Source organism: Schistosoma mansoni, chromosome 3, assembly GCF_000237925.1.
Source record: "Schistosoma mansoni strain Puerto Rico chromosome 3, complete genome".
Taxonomy (NCBI): Eukaryota; Metazoa; Platyhelminthes; class Trematoda; order Strigeidida; family Schistosomatidae; genus Schistosoma; species Schistosoma mansoni.
The window spans coordinates 21,269,783-21,288,248 of record NC_031497.1 but is presented as its reverse complement, the minus strand read 5'-3'; the positions used below and the strand labels follow the sequence as shown (position 1 = coordinate 21,288,248).

The 18,466-nt window shown below is 33.5% G+C and overlaps 1 protein-coding gene across 1 annotated transcript in view; it reads right to left on the bottom strand.

Annotated features, from left to right (window-relative positions):
* Smp_134860 (translational activator gcn1-related) overlaps positions 1–18,466 on the bottom strand; it is a gene marked incomplete at its 5' end in the record, with an annotated part of 60,305 nt that overhangs the window by 39,104 nt on the left and 2,735 nt on the right. Inside the window, 12 exons of the mRNA XM_018799618.1 lie at positions 897–1,208; positions 2,604–3,128; positions 4,625–4,874; positions 6,162–6,340; positions 8,128–8,288; positions 9,067–9,587; positions 9,705–9,780; positions 11,959–12,249; positions 13,545–13,623; positions 14,663–14,760; positions 16,905–17,076; positions 17,983–18,167. Of these exons, the coding sequence (XP_018651389.1) occupies positions 897–1,208; positions 2,604–3,128; positions 4,625–4,874; positions 6,162–6,340; positions 8,128–8,288; positions 9,067–9,587; positions 9,705–9,780; positions 11,959–12,249; positions 13,545–13,623; positions 14,663–14,760; positions 16,905–17,076; positions 17,983–18,167 (2,849 nt within the window). The remainder of the gene's footprint in view (positions 1–896; positions 1,209–2,603; positions 3,129–4,624; positions 4,875–6,161; positions 6,341–8,127; positions 8,289–9,066; positions 9,588–9,704; positions 9,781–11,958; positions 12,250–13,544; positions 13,624–14,662; positions 14,761–16,904; positions 17,077–17,982; positions 18,168–18,466) is intronic.

Genomic DNA, 18,466 nt, shown 5'->3' with positions numbered 1-18,466 from the left:
ATTCAGAATGCAATAAAAAGGGGCGACTACAGTTTGTTAGCAGATAGCGCAGATAACAAAGTTACAAGGAAATCGAGTAAATTTGGAGAAGAGAGGAGAATGTATGTTAGCGAGCGAATACAGAGGTTAATTTATGATCAGATCGAATCAAGGCGAAGCGAGGCAAGGCAAAGGCTAATCATAGGATTCGAACACATACATACATGGGAAAGATAATGATTCATCGAGTGATACTTAAGCTATCAATACTTAAGCTGAAGTGAGATATGTGCGTAGGCTGTCACATATGACCAAGCATACATGTTTATACAGACATGTTAGAGATCATAGTAGAACAAAGAAATAGACGAATTGTTACTGTCCGAATAACGTTGTCTTTTAAATAAGTTAATAAAAGGGTTTGACAAAAATTAATCGTAAGAGTGTTGATATATACGATCTCAACACATATGTCAATTTTGTAACTAAGACATGAACAGTTACCTTAATGTTGCATAACTATATGAGACAATAATAAAACGAGAGTAACAGAAATGAACAAGTAAACATTAATTCGTTAATAGGAATATTGCTTAACACTAAAAATGTCTTTAAGCTGAACATATATGACCATTTTATTTAAACGTCGAGTATGTTACACTGGTATCTGATTATACCGAAATTCCTATATTAAAATAAGACGCAATATTATTCAGTTTGGTTTTTTTTACGTCTTTGACTGGAACCACCTATCTCACTAATTTGAGACCTTGCTAGCTTTTAAGTAGTTCTGTGTTATATTACTGTTATTATACAAACAATTGTCTTTTTTACATGACAAGGTAGTAAGATTCTCCATTTTAAGCGAAAAAGAAACAACCCTAGATAATAATCAAATGAAAAAGGATTATTCCTACTTTGAGAAAACAATCTAATGGAAGAATATGTAGAATACTATCACATTGTATTGCACAATTTTTTTGATAATGTTCATCATTATCAGCAACAATTTGAAAATGTCCTTCAAATGATTTCAGTAAAATTTTAATTAAATCAGCATTCATCCAATCGAATACTATAGAGTGTTGATCGTCTAATCTTTGTGGAAACTTTGTTGATAGAAAATCTTCAGGTAATGTATGAATCCATGAGGAATGTAGAAATGCATGATCAATAGTAGGCGACAAAAATGATAATAATAAAGATGTATTCAAATTATGGATTGGCACCTGAGAAAATGGTGAAGGATTTTTAGAACGAAAGAAAGAAAAAAAAAGTGGTAATTAACTGTGACCTAACAATATGAAATATTTAGCATGAATTTATTGACTGGTAACAGTTTAGCTGATAATCTAATATAACATTAGATGTGAATACTGATTATAATTTATTAAATAGGATCAAAATGGCAATTCAGTTTTATTAATTTATCAACGATTTGTAATGAGATTTACTTACGAATTGTAAACAAAGCTTTTATAAAACCATTTTAATAAAAATATTGAATAGGCGAGGTTCTAGAATATGTGGCTTGTGAAGTCAACCAGCTCAGAGATGATACAGTTATTGTTTTGACTTTTAGCCCAGGTAATTATCACATGACTTATTGGCCGGTGGGAATACGACTTATACAATCTTAGCACTGTCCCACAACAGTGACGCATCGACCAGTATGAGCAAACTAGCGTTCTTATTGGTCCTTTTCCTGCTTAGCTCTATCTGCTAAGTCCAGAACACCAACATCATCCTCCACTATACGAATCACCTATTTCAAACATACTTGGTTTATGTGGCCGTGTGAGAGCATTTCGAGAGGGGAGGCGAGCCCTCCCCACTCTCGGCCGTACCAGGGCATTTGGGGGTGGAGACTTGAACATTCTAGATTCGAACCCTTTAAAAAGTCACGAGTAAGCATTGTTGAGAAGGATGAAATATTCATCCGACCCTTCTTTCTTTTCAATGATTTTTCGGTTGACAAAAAATTATTTTTAAATTTAATTTCAGCAACAATTGCTGTACGAACTCCGCCTTGTTGAAATGAATGTCGACAGAAAATAAATAACATTTCTCAAATCTTATTGTCCTTTTGAGTAGCCGAAGCTAAAAGAGAAAGGAAATTAAGATATACAAATTCCATTCCAAGTTTACGAACTTCAATCATGGTTTCACGGTATTCAGCTGACCCTGCACAACATAGACTAGGTCATCTTCCACAAGCCACGCATAGAACAAGGGGTCACAAAAACCATTGACGTTCTCAGTTACAGCACGAAGACAATTTAGTTATTCACATCCTCACGGATCAAGTCATGTGATAAATATTGAGCCTAAGGAGAAAGGGTTAGGTAAAATGAAGGAAATATCGTTCACTGACAACCAGGAAATGACAGAAGATGTAGACATAAACTAAACATGATTTCTATGAAAACTGAGAAGTACAAATGAAACAAATCATTATATTCGAGTTGCCACAAAAGAATTTACCATTTAACAACCAAAAATTTATTTGTCTATTACACTTTATCTATAATAGTATATACACTTCAAATTACTGACAGAACAAAAAGATATACCGAAACTGTAGTTTAAGAAAACAATTTTTATTCATAACTTGTTTTATTTACCTTATCACAAAGTAGACTGAATATCCTTTTTGTATGATCTCTTATAGATTGAGATGACCAACACATTGTTAATGAAATAGAATCTTCTACAGCTTGTTTGGTTATAAATTGATCTGATTGATCGAATGTTGTTGTCGTAGAATAGTATTTCGACAACAGTACACTACATAGACTATGATTGAAATGCATCAATCTAACTGGTCTTAAAATTCGTACAGACCACCAATAGATCATAGGTGTATAAGTCTGTAGTTCATGATTAAAACTGGAATCCCATTCTTCAATAGTGAATTTACTACACATAATTGCTTCAATAAATTTATTATGAGCTCGTATTATATAAGGTGATATTAATGGATTTGATAATAACTTAACAAATAGAATTGATAATTTAGTACAAAAATATTTAATAATCTGTCCAGCTTCTTGATAATAAATAGGTAATGAATGATTATTCGGTTGCCAAACAAATACATTCAATGCATTAATGAGTATATCACACATATGTTTTGCTCTTAAATCAAGCTGAAAAGAAAAACAGTTTAACATTATACTCTTATCAAAAATATACAAATATACATACATAATACAGTATAACACACACATTATGAACAGAAAAGAAAAAGAAATTATTATTATAGATCAGAAGGGGTGTCGGAGATTTCAGTATTTTCATATTTGAAATCATGAGTCGATTGAAGCTAGACCACCATAGAAAACATGGAAGCAATGGACAGCCGTTTCGTTCTATTATGGGACTCCTCAGCAGTGCGCATCCACGATCCCGAGCTCGCGAGATTCGAACCCAGGACCTACCAGTCTGCAACAGACTTGGTTGAACTCCACTGGTAACTGCTTCCCACTAGAACTCAAGGAAACATCCCTTGAAGTCAGTCTAGCTTCAATTGACTCATGATTTTAACTATGAAAATTATTAATAATTTATGAAGAGATTATTGTACAGAGAAATTTGGGAAATTCAGTCGTCGGTCATAACGTAGAACTTCGTACGTACGTACACAAGTAAATCAGTACGAGTTGCTATACCACATAACACAGAGATGCAGTTGTCGATTCAAATCCCATAGTGGTAAAAGTAGTAAGAGTGTAAACAGTAATCCGAAAGATTAGGGTTTGAAGATGTTATTCAAGGAGTATAATCCAATGAAATAAATTTGAAAAGAGAAAAAAGAAAGAGACATGAAGAATTCAGATTAGAATTTGGTAGAACACAAAGAGTGGATGCACATTCTCCATTGCAAACGATTTTGAGCCATGTCACTCAAGGTCTCTAACCATCGATTGCTATCATCTCGCGAATCCCAACCAGGTAGTCTACACCTACCAACATGGCAGGTAGGAAATTGATCAAAGTCAACTTGTTTATTTGGTGGATTTTTTATCATATAATGGAAATAACCGAAATTGAAGTGATGATAGGTTGTATGAACCAAGCACGGTGAGATGTAAGAGTGAATGAAGTAAATCTAGCATTAAACAATGTGGTATATGACATACATTGTGGTGTGAATGACAGCTTCTGATTCTGTAATGATATAGAACCTAAAAGAACTTTCAATGAGGTAAATATGCTAAAGAGTTTCCTAAAACGAACAATATCAAACAAATTTCAAATACATAAATTGTTTGCTAAAAAAAACGACTTTAGGATGATTAATCAATCGAATCATCAATTGGTAAACGGTTTCTTAAACTTTGTGGATTGGTTGAAGTTAGACATTGACACCGCTGGATGCCGGCTGACTCAGTGGTCTATCGGTTAAGTGCTCTGGCGTGAGACTGGTAGGTTTTGGGTTCGAATTCCGCGAGTGCGGGATCGTGGACGCGCACTCCTGAGAAGTCTCATAGCAGGACGAAATGGCCGTCCAGTGCTTCCAGGTTTTCCATGGTGGTCTAGCTTCAATTGACTCATGATTTCAACTATGAAGAATCATCATTTCATTAAAAATGAATAATTAGTTCCAAATATGAAACACAAAAAAGAAATGGAGATAGTTTACCGATTGCATAACTTTTCGTATTTCATTTTCTTTATTCAATTCATTACGTACAACTTCTAATTGTTTTTCAGTTAACTGACCAGTTAATTTATCTAAAATTGGAGTAGTATCATTATTACATTCTATATAATGTTTATGATGTTCTTGTACTTTCTTTAATTGAGCTGATAAAATATCCATTTGTAAATCATAGGAGTATAATTTACTTTCACGTTTAACATTAACCCAAGAAGTTTCATATTTTGGTAGACTAAAAATTTGTAAGAATAGACAAAATTATGTGACTAATTCAGTCATTATAATCATTGTAAACTAATTATTAAAAAAATTCGGTTACTTTTAATGTTTATATTGCCCACAAATGTTCTGATACGGCTGGGGGTGAGGACAGCCTGCTCTCCCTCTTGAAATGCTCCCACATTGCCACACGTGTACAACCACTGTCAGGGAAAGCCTGCCAACTGCCTCCTAGGGGTGGGAGCGTTGTTTACGAAATTGAGAGGACGAAAAGCGAATGTCTGGCACTTTAACCGCATTTGCGGTGTTAGCGGAACATAGATTGGATTAAAGCATACTGTTACGTCCAGCCGATCGTGAACCCTATATTCGCTTCCCTAAGCTAGTTCCGTATCCCCGAGCTAGCACTACTCCGCGACTTGAAGACCAGAGAAAAGGCACAAAGTGTGTGGGAAGCACTTTACTACAGGGTTCATTTATGTACAGAAAATACAGGGATTTTATAATAATTTAAGAGTCCTTGAGTTTTACTGAAAGTTCTAGAATACTGCTAAATATAGTAGCAGTGTGTTAATCAGCCAATCAGGATTTCGTTATTTTAGTAACATAACTTCACACAACTTCTAATTAATCGCTGATTGGTTGAAACGCCCCTTGATGACTAACGAGCTTGTCATGTCGCTTGCGAGAAAATTACAGGGTCATCCCAACATACTCCATGCATGATTGTGTAGGTGCACGCTGACTAGCTATTTCTTATCCATTTAGTGCTAGTCGATACTTGGAGAAGATTCTAGAATCTTCTCATGTAAAAATTATAAATATACTAACGTTTCTCTTATTGTGCTTCTTACTTCCATCTACCCTTGTTATTTGGAATATTTCTTTCCTGTTCAACCGTGCTCTGACTTGGGGACTTGTCGAGTAAATTGGTGTCCAAGAATACTAAGCAATAGGAATAGCTGAGTCGTGATGAGAGAAATTATAACAGATGGTTACGGAGGATCCACCTATGGGGTTGAAAAACCCAAATTCCAAACCAATGGTGTACACGGGTTGGCTCCACTGACCACGACTTCTCACTAGAACTCTAGAAATCTCCTCTCGAAGCTTAGATCGGTTCGTGATTTCAATGAAACTCCTTACAGACAAAACTTAAATTTACTTGTTAGTTCAGAGTTTTACATAAATTTTTTATGAGAATAAGTATAGACAAGGAATGGTGTAGATAATTACTCATCATCGATGTAAACCATTACGATTTATAATTCCATAAACATAGATAAAGAGAGGAAAATACCTTTCAAGAAGTTCATGATTAAAAAGTTGACCTTCTGGTGTCAGCATAATTTGAACATCTCTTTCACTAATTGAGGTAAATGACTCGGAAGAAAAATTCAAATATATTTTTTCAATCAAATTTTGACCGATACCAATAGGTGACCATTTGATTAGTCGTTGAAGTGCATATCGATCTGCCTAGAAAATTTAGACAAGTATAACCATAACAGAACATCAAAATATTAAACAATCTATGCATAACTAATTGATACAATATTTAAGAAAGCAACTTTCAGTTTTTTGCACAAAATTCAAAAAGAAATACAAGATAATATAAGCAAAGTTGAATAGTGGCTAGTAGTGGCAACTTGGACCGATGCATATATGTGCCTGGTCCTACGTTGTAGCTGACTGACTGACTGACTGAGTGGAATCCAAGAGGCGCGCTTCATCCTATTTGATGTACCTTCATCTTAGAGTTGATGGTAATTCTGGGACTAGAACACAGTATCATTTGCTTCAAACACCACTACATTATCCACTTGACCACTGAGTCCAAATAGCTACTGGATTATGTAATGGGATGAATCTTAATTCGTTTGTGAATGCAATACAAGATAGAACTAAAATTATGGTTGAGTCTTCTGTAGCGTGGCTTTATTTACAGTAATTAACCCGCTTAACTTTGATTACTAAACAAGTCATCCAATGAAAAGGATATGGAATAAATAGAAATATCATGTGGAAAGCTTACTACTCTAAAGATGCAGATCCTACCCAACAAGTGGATCAGTAAAAATTCATATTATTTTTTTGATAAATCTTCTAAATGAACGCTTGACTCGGTTTCTTAAGCTGTTCTAGTAACCCGCAGACTAAATCTACACGGCAACTTGAACACGAAAGAAAAGACGCGAAAACTGGAAACAACACTTTACTTCTAGGTTTGTTTATATACAGAGAATCTAGGGTATTTATACCATTTTAGATGGCTTTAGGCTTCTGGAAAGATCCGGGACGCTGCTAAACATAGTAACAGTATAGGTAATCATCTAATCAGAAACTTGACATATAACTTTTCACTTTCTGGATGTTTCTGGTGAAACATTTATTGAGTACTGATTGGATAGGATGTTTCTCAGTGCTTTCAGGGCCCCTTTCCCTAACACTTTTCTTTACTTAAACTCTCAACTAAATCACAATATTACTGATATTCTGAGTAACAGGCAAATTTTTTATCATATAAATATTGGGAAAAACTAGAAATTTTATTATATTTTCAGATCATAATTGACATTCCAGAGTTTTTATACAAATATTGTGAGAAGCGGTAGAAAAACTTTCGTCTAAATGTGAACGAAATGTTTTCAGAACAGTTAGAGAAGTTTCAACCAGATTGGTGAGTGAAATGTTGAAGTTATTTTAATTTCTATCGTTAAGACTTTTACAGATATCATTTTCCTCTTACGATTAGAAGTAGTCCAGAAAAATACTTATGTCCTGATAAGAAAAAAATGCAAAACTAAACTGAGCGGTTGAATGAACGATCTGTTCAGACTGTTTTACATACGGTGAGACTATAATTTATGGAAGAACCAATCAGATTTAGGATAACAGTTCTTGGATTTCGGCGCAAACTTCATCTATCCATTTGGTTAAATAGCGTTTGGACATTTTAGCTGATGTCAGTTCATGGTGAAAACCCTAAATCTAATTCCTAACCCTAACCATCAACTGTAAACCATAATTCTAATTCCTCATACTGGTTTATAAGCCTCATTTAGTACTAGTTAGTAGGTGGGCATTCTCAAGGTCACTTTAGCGTCGATCAAAGGTCGTCTATAAATTACAGTCTCACCAAAATTACGATTAAATGTTCAGCACTCATTATCATCATTATTATTTAACAAGTATTTAATTAACCGACAGATCAATCAAACGCGTGAAGCATCAGTTGGATTTTACAAAATAAATAAATCACTAACTGGAATGATGTATGGTTGTTTCATAAAATATTCAACAATTTTCGACCAGTTTTCAGTAGCCCACGAAGTGATTCCCAATGAATTACTACAGTTTTCATTTAATAATTTAGGAAGCTTAAGTTTCGACTGCAATTGTTCCCATAGCATGGGCCTGGTATCAACTGAAAGAAGAATGGTAAAGAAATAGGGTTTTTTTTTAAAATACTTCAACATAGACTGGATGGCAACATCAGGATATAAAAACTGATTGTGTATTTATGAATAATTTAGAAATGTAACCACCATATAATATTAAAACAGTCCAAATGAAAGAATACAGGCATTACCAGAAATATTCACTAGAACAAGACATTAAAATTGAATAAACGGGAGGTTTAGATAGAGTAAACCTCTTAATCCATAACTTTTAGTCACCATATAAATATTGAGGGAGGTGATGTTTCCACAAAACCTCGGTCAGAATAAACTAAAACAGGATTTTCGAAATTTAAATTTTTAATCCAGAACCCTGAAACTCTCAACTTTTTTAACTAAATGCTAAAGATGCTTCAACATTTCCTTTAAATACCCACGCACTTCACTGTCATCTTTGACCACAGCTTCAGTAAAACTTTTTTTGTCTGGATTAAAGAGTAAGTATGGGAAACACTGCATATTTTTGTTGAGGATATTTTGTGTTGTTGAGTCTGGTTTACAGAATTTCTTATTCTAATTAAGATATAACAGAAGCTTAGCATGTGAATGTATAAATGCCAAATATGTAAACGAATTGACATGGAGGAAGATTTGTTTCACTATTGACATTACAAAAGTAGTCTTATGAGGGGTTAGAATAGTGTTTAAATAAACAAGTTAAAAGTGCCATATTCTCCGTGTTGGTGAAACAATGTGCACAATATAAGTAGAAGCAATAATAATTCCGTTAAAAAATATACTTACGAATACACGGGTGACTGGTGCAAAATACGCTCAAAATGTACACATCAAATAAGTAACGCATGCAAAATGGAGAAGAAACATTTGAGTTTTGTTTAGAAATTCGATGACATATGGATGGTTTAGAAGATGATGGTAAAACAAGAACGTTAATAAGTTTACATAAAAAGGAACCAATACATTTATTACGACCAGTTGGTTGTTTAATAGTTTGTAGTTCGGAATTCTGATAAACAACATTATCCCAAACATTAATTCCAACAAAATCACATATCTGTAAGCAAAAGTGTTCAGGAACCAATCTTGGACCTAGAACTAATAGACTAGATGACGATGTAGACTGTAAGATATTCGGATAATTTATAAGAAGGATATGTAGATGTTTTAAAAATCCCATAGTAAGTTGATAACGATGTTCTTTATTAGAAGCTTTCAATAATTCGACAATACTATCAAGATTTGACTGGCGCACAGCATCATAGAATGGATGAATACAAAGAAGAAGTAATGTTCTGTAGATCAGACTAGAGCAAATATGAAAAGATAAGAGAAAGAAAATTGTTGAAGTGAAATGATTCATTAAAAATTTTTATTAATCATGATAAACAGTATTCATAGTAATAATAAAATGATATGCCTACCCTAACACTTCGTCAGTGATGAATGTATGTAGATCTGAAAGAAGTAATTTGAACAAACGACCAACCGCGCACAAAACTAAGTGGAGAAAAAAGAAGACAAACAAAAAATGATTTCTTTTCCTACCTTTTTTCTGACAAGAATCTTGGACAATAATTAGCGTAAAACACATTATAGTAAGAAGTGTAAATAAATAAACAAAGACAAAAATGAATGGCAAAACATTGAATACCAGGACTAAAAATCGTCTTAATCATAAACTGACATCAACTTGAGTATTATTGAGCATCAGGGAGTCTCATTTAATCCCCCTCAAATTTAGAATGATTTTTTTATCAGTTATTAGTGGAAAAAAACTATACAAAATCTTTACAAAATAAATTAGATTGAGTACTGCTACTGTGTGTATATGATAATGATTTATCGAAGAAAAATTTCCATTCAATTATTACGCTTTAAATATAAGAGATAGTCAATCAGTCAGTCAGTCACAACCTAGAACTTCGTACGTACGAACATCAGTTCGAATTGCCATACCACATTAGTACAGAGATGCAGTTGTCGATTGAAATCCCATAGTGGTAGAAGTAGTAAGAGTATAAGCATTAATGTGAAAGAGTAGGGTTTGAAGATGTTATCGAAGGAGTATAATACAGTGAAATAAATTTGGAAAGAGATAAGACAGTATCAGATCAGATGATTATTTCATTACTTAATCAGTCTTCGTTGTGTTAGACCAATCTATGTAACACATTGGATAGAATAAAATATGTGGTTTTTATTTTTTTTTTAAAACAACTAGGTCAAACAGATATCCGCTTCTATGTTGGGAAACAACTGTAAGTTGACCAACGTTTTATGGAATCATATCATATCATGATTTGGTAGTTAGTGAGTTTTGAAGATGATGATTAAGTATGAGTACCAGGTAAAACATAAATAAAAATGTTAGTCATGATAATAAGATTTCTGAGTTATTACCTGGACAACTGAAAATGAACAAAGGTCATATTTGATTGTAACTTTCCTCAACACAACTAAGCTAAAGAATGTTCTAGTTTTGTCCGGTTATTTAGTTAACTGACACCATTGGTGGTTTGGACTTTTCACCGATTGCCTTGAGTAGATTTGTCTCAACATTGACCATTTGATTAACTGTTCACTGAATAGATGTTATTCACTTACAATTATTTTTATAGACAATACTAATCATACATATACACATATGTATTACACATATATTACAATGTAGAGCTAAGGTGGGAACATATTCAAACAGAAATTTTTGCTCGCTCAATTTGTATGCCACGTACACGGTGGTTACATGAGAAATACAGACAAGGCTTCGAATTGGTTCACTATTATGACATTGAGGTTTCCCAACAAGAGAGTGTAAATTAATGCTACATTCCCAAACAAATTGCTAACTGTTGATAAGGCTTGGCCTAAAACTTTAGTCTCATATAATTCAGGCTGTTAGATTCATTAAAGTTCCAAAGAATACATGCTGCAGGTCATTTCTGTGCCCATAATCCTAATCATACTAATGTGGGATCATCCCAATTTTACGGGCAGTAAACAGGCTGAAAATGGCCATTACTCCATATATGGATTGCGTGCTAATGTCACTAAGCTCAATTTCTTGGTAGAATGCATATTTCTAATCTCTGTTAGCACATACTATCAGTGTGATCACGTGGCAACTATACTTACAACACATTCTAAATATATGCTAGTGCAGCTCTTCTAAAAATGAGTCTCGAAACAGAATCATGCTTTATAGGCTTGGCATGAATGAAGTTTGGTTTTTGTATTGATAAATACAAAAAATTCTTAGCAACCTACTCGATTATCAAGACTGAGAAAAATACTAGTTTTCTCGAATTGGACTTCAGTAATCATAAGACCTTGTTAACTCACATAACTAGATAGAAAATTTCTCATAATGAAAAGACACGTAAATTTGTATCCATTATTTTTTTCTGTGGAGAATCTAAACTCCCCACGACAATAAACTTAGTCAATGCAGCTTGACTTGAAACTGTGCTTTCTGATTCGAACGGACAAAAGGGTGACTAAGAGATGATTAAGCTCAGTGGTTAAAACGTTCGGCTTTAAGTCACCTGTGTGGTTAAGGTGATCGAGTAGTATTAATTGATCTTGACTGGAAGACAAGTACATGAATATACACCTCGCAATTGAGCTAATTAAATGAATTAAGAGAGTTTAATCAGTTATTCAGAAGAAATTAAATACCATAGAATGGTGCAGTCTGTAGAAACTTTTCAGCAAACCACGGACAACGTTTATTATTGGTTCCCGACACATTTGACAGCATATTCCAGAAAGATGACGACTTAATATTTGACTTGAAGAACTCCTCTGTAATAGGTAATTTTGTCATAGACAGTGTATACCGTAACCAAATCAATGATGCCATAACAGACTTATGAATCGCTGTTGAGTGAAAAGGTTGACCAGATGCTTGTTCGACTGATGCTAGAAGATTTGGAATAATTGCAGTCGGAAATTTATTGCCAGATACACCTAAAGTTAAAGAAATATTATCAGACAATTTTGAATGTAATATGGCAAAGATATCATGTACAAAACGTATGAAAATATTAATAATCATACATATATAAATTGATAAGTTCTAACAGCTTATAGATTATTTTCATACAATTATAGCCCTTATAGAGTAGATCTGAACTTTAAATAAATTTGTGGTGTCATAAAAAGACTTTTTTTAATGTTTAAAGTTTATCTCAAATGGATTTTAACCAAAGGATAGTGTGTACTTTTATTTGATCAAAAGTATTCAGTTAGTCAGCCGCATGCAATAGAGAACCTGACATATGTGCATCAGTTCAAGTTGCCACATTGTATTAGTATATAGAGATAGAGACAAATCTCTTTAGTAGTAGTAACATTATCAGTGGTAGCAAAAACGATTAGGTATAGAAAAACGAGACAATGTACAAGGAGACTTTAGAACTCGGTTTTTAAAGGAAGAAAAAGAGCGAATGGACTTATACTATCCCAAACGATTATGAACTATGTCGTCCGAAGTCTCTAATCAGTTGCGATAATCACGTGGACTCCAATCAGGTAATATATACCTCCTAACATGGCTCAGTTAAACTCTTAATGACTTAATGGACTGGTGCCATGTTTTAGTTTGCCCCCAACCCAGATTTCTCCCAGCATACTCCTAAATCAGAAAACACCCGTCGAGATAGGTGATAGTTGGGCATACGCAACACATTCCTCAACCACCTCGGTTGATGAAAACCCACTACTCCATCAATCGATTCGCTATTTTTATCTAGTACTCTATGTCTATCCTCAGCATTACTCGCTCAGTGCTCCCAAAATACGCGACCGATGTTTCGAAGATACATTTGATCGAATACTGGTAACCTGAAAATATCCTCTATTCGTAATGGTCATGTTTCAAACCTATAAAGTAGAGCGAAGAAAACTGCTGCATAGTAAACTTAGGTTGACAAGCGGACATCTCGCCGGTGCCACAAGTGACTTAAGTTAGGAAAGACCAATTCAGCTTTCTGAATACGTGTCAAATTTTTTTCAGATACCAGCCAGTCAAAAGAATTACCGCGAAGGTGAATTCTTTCCCGAAGATGTGACTAATCCATGAAAGTATAGGCAATTAAATAGAACTAATCAATTAAAGACCAATATAAACAGGACGTTGATTGCTAATTGGAGTTAGTAGTAAGCAGTAGTATTGTACCGACTAAGGAATTTTATACACGATACTTAGAATTTAAAAAACTCATTGAACATGTATTAATAATGGCAGTAAGATAACTACTTACCGTTAGATAATGCTGTATCCAAGCACATAAGCAAAACCGAATGGACAGATGCACTTGTTTTGTTCGAGAAAGCATATGACTGAGTAAATAGATAGCGAAATAAAAGATTTTATTAGCGTATCATGACTAGATCAGAGAAGTTATAATATTAAGTCCGTCAGTCAGTCACAACGTGGAACCTGTAGGTATGCACATTGGTTCAAATAATAACAAGTAGAAGCATGATTAATATTGACATCTGAATCGCAATCGTTATAGGATACTTTTTTTAAAATACTAAGAATATTATCATAAAAGATATGGCAAAATAAACAGTATCATTGTTCATGTTTGATTTTATGCGTGCCGTGAACTAAATCATCTGACGTAATAATTTAGTAGTCACATTTACAAAAATATATGTTTATTATACTAACTGTAACTGATTATAGAGAAAATCAATAAACCATGTCCGTAAATATTAGAAGTAAGGAAAACTCCGCACAAATATTCCGATTTAAAAGCTAATAGGTGCAGTCTAGCTTATGTTTTTAAGATAATAACATAACTCTAAATTCTAAATGAAAAGATCCTAAATTACGACTACAAGAGCATTGCGGACGACAAATAATTCTCTAGTAAGATATTGACTGTTGCCAAACTATGACTGTGATTATTTTTGGCGAATGTCTAAGTGATGTCATATACTTCGTTTCACTCCTATCAAGTAGAGCATAATACACTGAGGTCTGTATTTATATTTTGGTAAACATTTAGAGGTCACAGGAATATTTTAAACATTATAAGGTGGGAAATAGTGTCTAAGTTGTCTATGATCGCAAAATGTAGTCCAACAACAGTATACTTGGTGAGGTACAACTCCGAATGTAACTAAAGGGATTGATGAGAGAGATCGGGAGACCCTATAAAGCTGAAATAATCTACCACTGACGTTTAGATTTAGTACTTTCTTTGACACGTTTTTACGATGTGTTCAACAGTCTAGAATAACAGTTACTAATGAAGCAATTTAAACAAATATTTTAGTAAGGTTAAAAATCAGATGAGGTAAAATTAGCTAGAGCAATTCATGGATTAATTGGAACTTCATAACACAAATAAACTTTCAAAAGGATTACCTTTATAAAATTAAAGAAACGATCAGGAGGATTCGATTTTAAACAATGTAGCCATCCAGCCAATTGTTTAGCAGCATAAATGATTGCCTCTTCATATGCTAAAGTGGATTAATTGGTAATTAATATGAATTTTACAATGGACAAGTTGTTAAGCACAAAATCTGATAAAGATTAATCACTTCAGTATACACATATTCTTTGCTTATGAAGCATGGCCCCTTTTAGCTAAGGATGTTTGGCGACTTTCTGTATTTCATCTGATAATACTAACCCTACTTCACTTATCCCTTTACTACCTCGCATTTTTACTTGTGTGGTTCATATTTATTTTGGTGCCCATTTACACCGACATCTATACGTTCAAATAAAGAAACAAAATACATAGTAAAATGTCGAGTAAAGTATGTAATAAATATAATGTCCGTGAGATCTTTCCCGCGTAGATTGCCTAATTGAGCTAGAGTGGTGGTTAGCATATGTTAACACAATATTAATTTTTCAGTGCAACTGTAGATCCTATTCCAAAAATATTTTTCTAATGCTGGTAACTAGCAGTGGAAAACACAAGTAAATACGGGAACATAACGACATCCTAAATTTGTTTCTCAGTGATTTTAACATAGCGCTTATGAGTTGGCACATGTTAAATCGTTACCTACTGGATTGTCCGTCTTTTGCTTATAGATATCTAGATATCGTGGATGTTAAAAAGTCACCATACAATGGCGCCACGTATCTCCTAGATTTCTACAATAATAATGTGAACTGATAATTTTTTAAAAAGGACATCGATATGAAGAAAAGCATACATTAAACTACACAGCATGTTGCGTCTATGGTCTTAAGTAAACAATGATTTTAAGAAAAACCAAGATTTCTTGGTTTATTTTGAATTCGAGTGTATTTATTCTGATGTTGAACACCAAATAGTGCTCGGGATCACCATGGTGATAATAGAACATGTATAAAAAATATCCTAATACAGAAATATAGATAGCCGATAATGATTGAATTAAGTAATTCTTTGGTTATTTGTAAATCATACTGCTTGGACGACCTGAATCAAGCATATTCACATACTGGTATTGGTTATTACTTAATTCAAGTTTGGACAAACAATCATAAATAAATACAAAACACAATTATTGTACACAGTCGTAGAACACGTGTTGTGTTACTTGTTTGAATAAAGTTTTAGTGGCTCGAGATCTGACTCCAGGTAGATCGTTTCTGATTGCTATCGAAATGTACATGTCGTCAATCCTTGTATATAATCACTAACCTAACTCGCGTTGGTGAATAACGGAATTAAATGAGTCAAATACAAGGATGAAATTTTGAATACGTATAATTTGTACAATCGTTGATCGTAAAGTGAAGCAAAATAAAATGACGCGCAATGGAGAAGACGAGTAAGCCGACTCCATTCAACCAAATGTGAATCGATATTTATAGTCAGACGAAAATAAGTTACAAACTTATCATGAGCAAGATAAGAAATGCACATACATACGCTCACATAAAACAGTCGAGGTTGATAAGCAAATAAGTGACAGGGTAAAAATGTGGCTTGAGACGAATGAATAGATGGATCTGTCCAGAGGCTAGAATAAGCTATGTGGACTTGATATAGCAACCAACACTACAAAGTTAACGACATTGAAATTGTGACTAAATGGTTATCAATCAAATATTCAAACCACTGACCGAAAGGCAGACAAAATATTTCAATGGCAATATTCGATTGTTTTGAATAATGCTTATTTAGTCTTGAAGTAATATAAAATTCCCCATGTTCGGTTATGAGATCCCTCCATTATTTTAAAATTCACATTGGCTACCAATAAATAAGGTTTGAAATAAAAGCGAGACTAACACAAAAGATATTCCAAAAATAACGAATGGTTGCGTTATTCATGTGTACGGTTGGAGCAATAAAAATATTGTTATCGGCTTAAAATCTACATGTTCCGTAAGTGTCTACTGAGACCAGCTTTTTATTTTCAAGTACATTGTAATTAAGACCTAAATTAGGATAGGGGCATCTGATTACGAAAAGCACTATCATAGAATAGCAGTACTGATAGATTATATTGAGAAGTATTAAATACCAGGCATGTTGTTTAACGTTATCATCTACCATTTACTGGATATTTGAAAATAAAATATTTGAAGAATACTTTAATACATCTAATAAGATAACAATTGAATATATATATGGGGGTTTATGCATAAAACTTACTTTCGCGCTCTAAATAATCTAAGAGTAGGTTGATAGCTACAGTGGCAACACGATCTAAAGTAGATTTCTGTTTTACACCACATTTAGAAAGTTCACCAAAACATGTAATTGCAGCAAATCTTGATTCTTGACTTGCCTTCTTACCTTCAGATCCGGCGAACTGTGCATAAACCTAGAAAAAAGAATTAATAATTTCAAGAGGCGACTGTTGTGTACATGTAAACCAAAGCTAAAATCAAACAAAATACTTAATAGTTGTTCCATATATCTAAACAACAAAACAGATCATTGAGTGATTATTCTAGCCGAAGAAAAACAAACATTCACAGTGGTCACATAATTATTTACAAAGTACTTAATCCAACTAGAGTAGCAGTATCATTTGTCAATCTTTTGATAAACTAGTTGTTTAGATAACTGAATAACAGATAGGAGACGTAAAACTAAAGTGAAGTAGAACTTCTTAGATTTACACAAAAGTACATCTAAATGACAGGTAAAATCGTTTGGTTAGTACGCATAAAGGACAAAAATTGAAAATTATCCTATATCTAACCAACTCATTAACACAAGATTTTTTATAAGTTCGAAACAGGATGTTTAAGTACAACTGTGGTAAATGTCTACAATACATAAAATCAAACTTATTGGATTTTCGAAAATCTATGGCAGTTCAGCAAGGAAAAGCCTTTTTTGAACGATATCATTTTTTAAATCCGAATAGTTGTATTTCATATACGGCTATCTATTGTAAAATAGATCGCGCATTTTGGGATGTAAACCTGAAGACGTCGCGTGATGAAATCACTACAAAAGCGAATGATCTAACAAAGTGAAAATAGTTTATAAATGAGCCGTATGCGGACTGACGGGGTACATGGTGAATACAAAGGTGAGGAGACGAACAATCAAGCGATGCCAAATTATAACCGACAAAAAAAATTAATAGCAAAGGTAACACCGTATTGAAATCAGATATTTAGACGAGTAAGATTTTAAAAGAAACACCGAATGCTAGTGCATTATTCCATTTTATTTGAATTATAGACGTTAAAACAAACAACGAGAAGCACCTTACAAGTTTACATAGAGAAGAGAGAGTATCAACTTCCGAACACTTCTTTGAGATTGTACATAACATCACAACAGCATCCTTCCTGGTTATGTCTGATATAGCATGTAGATTTTTTACAACTGACTGAGCTAAGTCCATAGCACAAAGATCCAAAGTAAAAGATAAATCTTCGAGCAAGGAATTTACAACTAAAAGAATGAAAACATGGGGGAATGTAAAAAAAAGCAGTATTATAAACTTTACTTTTAGATCACCATGATTCAATAGGCATCAGCGTTACGAGTGGATAAATATAAATATATTGCCTAAATCTCGAATAAATTGAGCATTGGGTAGATTGTTATAAATAAATAATATATTTGTAATATCCCGATGAGTAGAAAAATTAGATTTCCTGACGTTTCGTGACTCAGTGTAAGCCACTTCTTCAGAGTATAAATAACTAAATTAAAATTATTCCAATTAATTCGGTTATTTATGCTCTAAA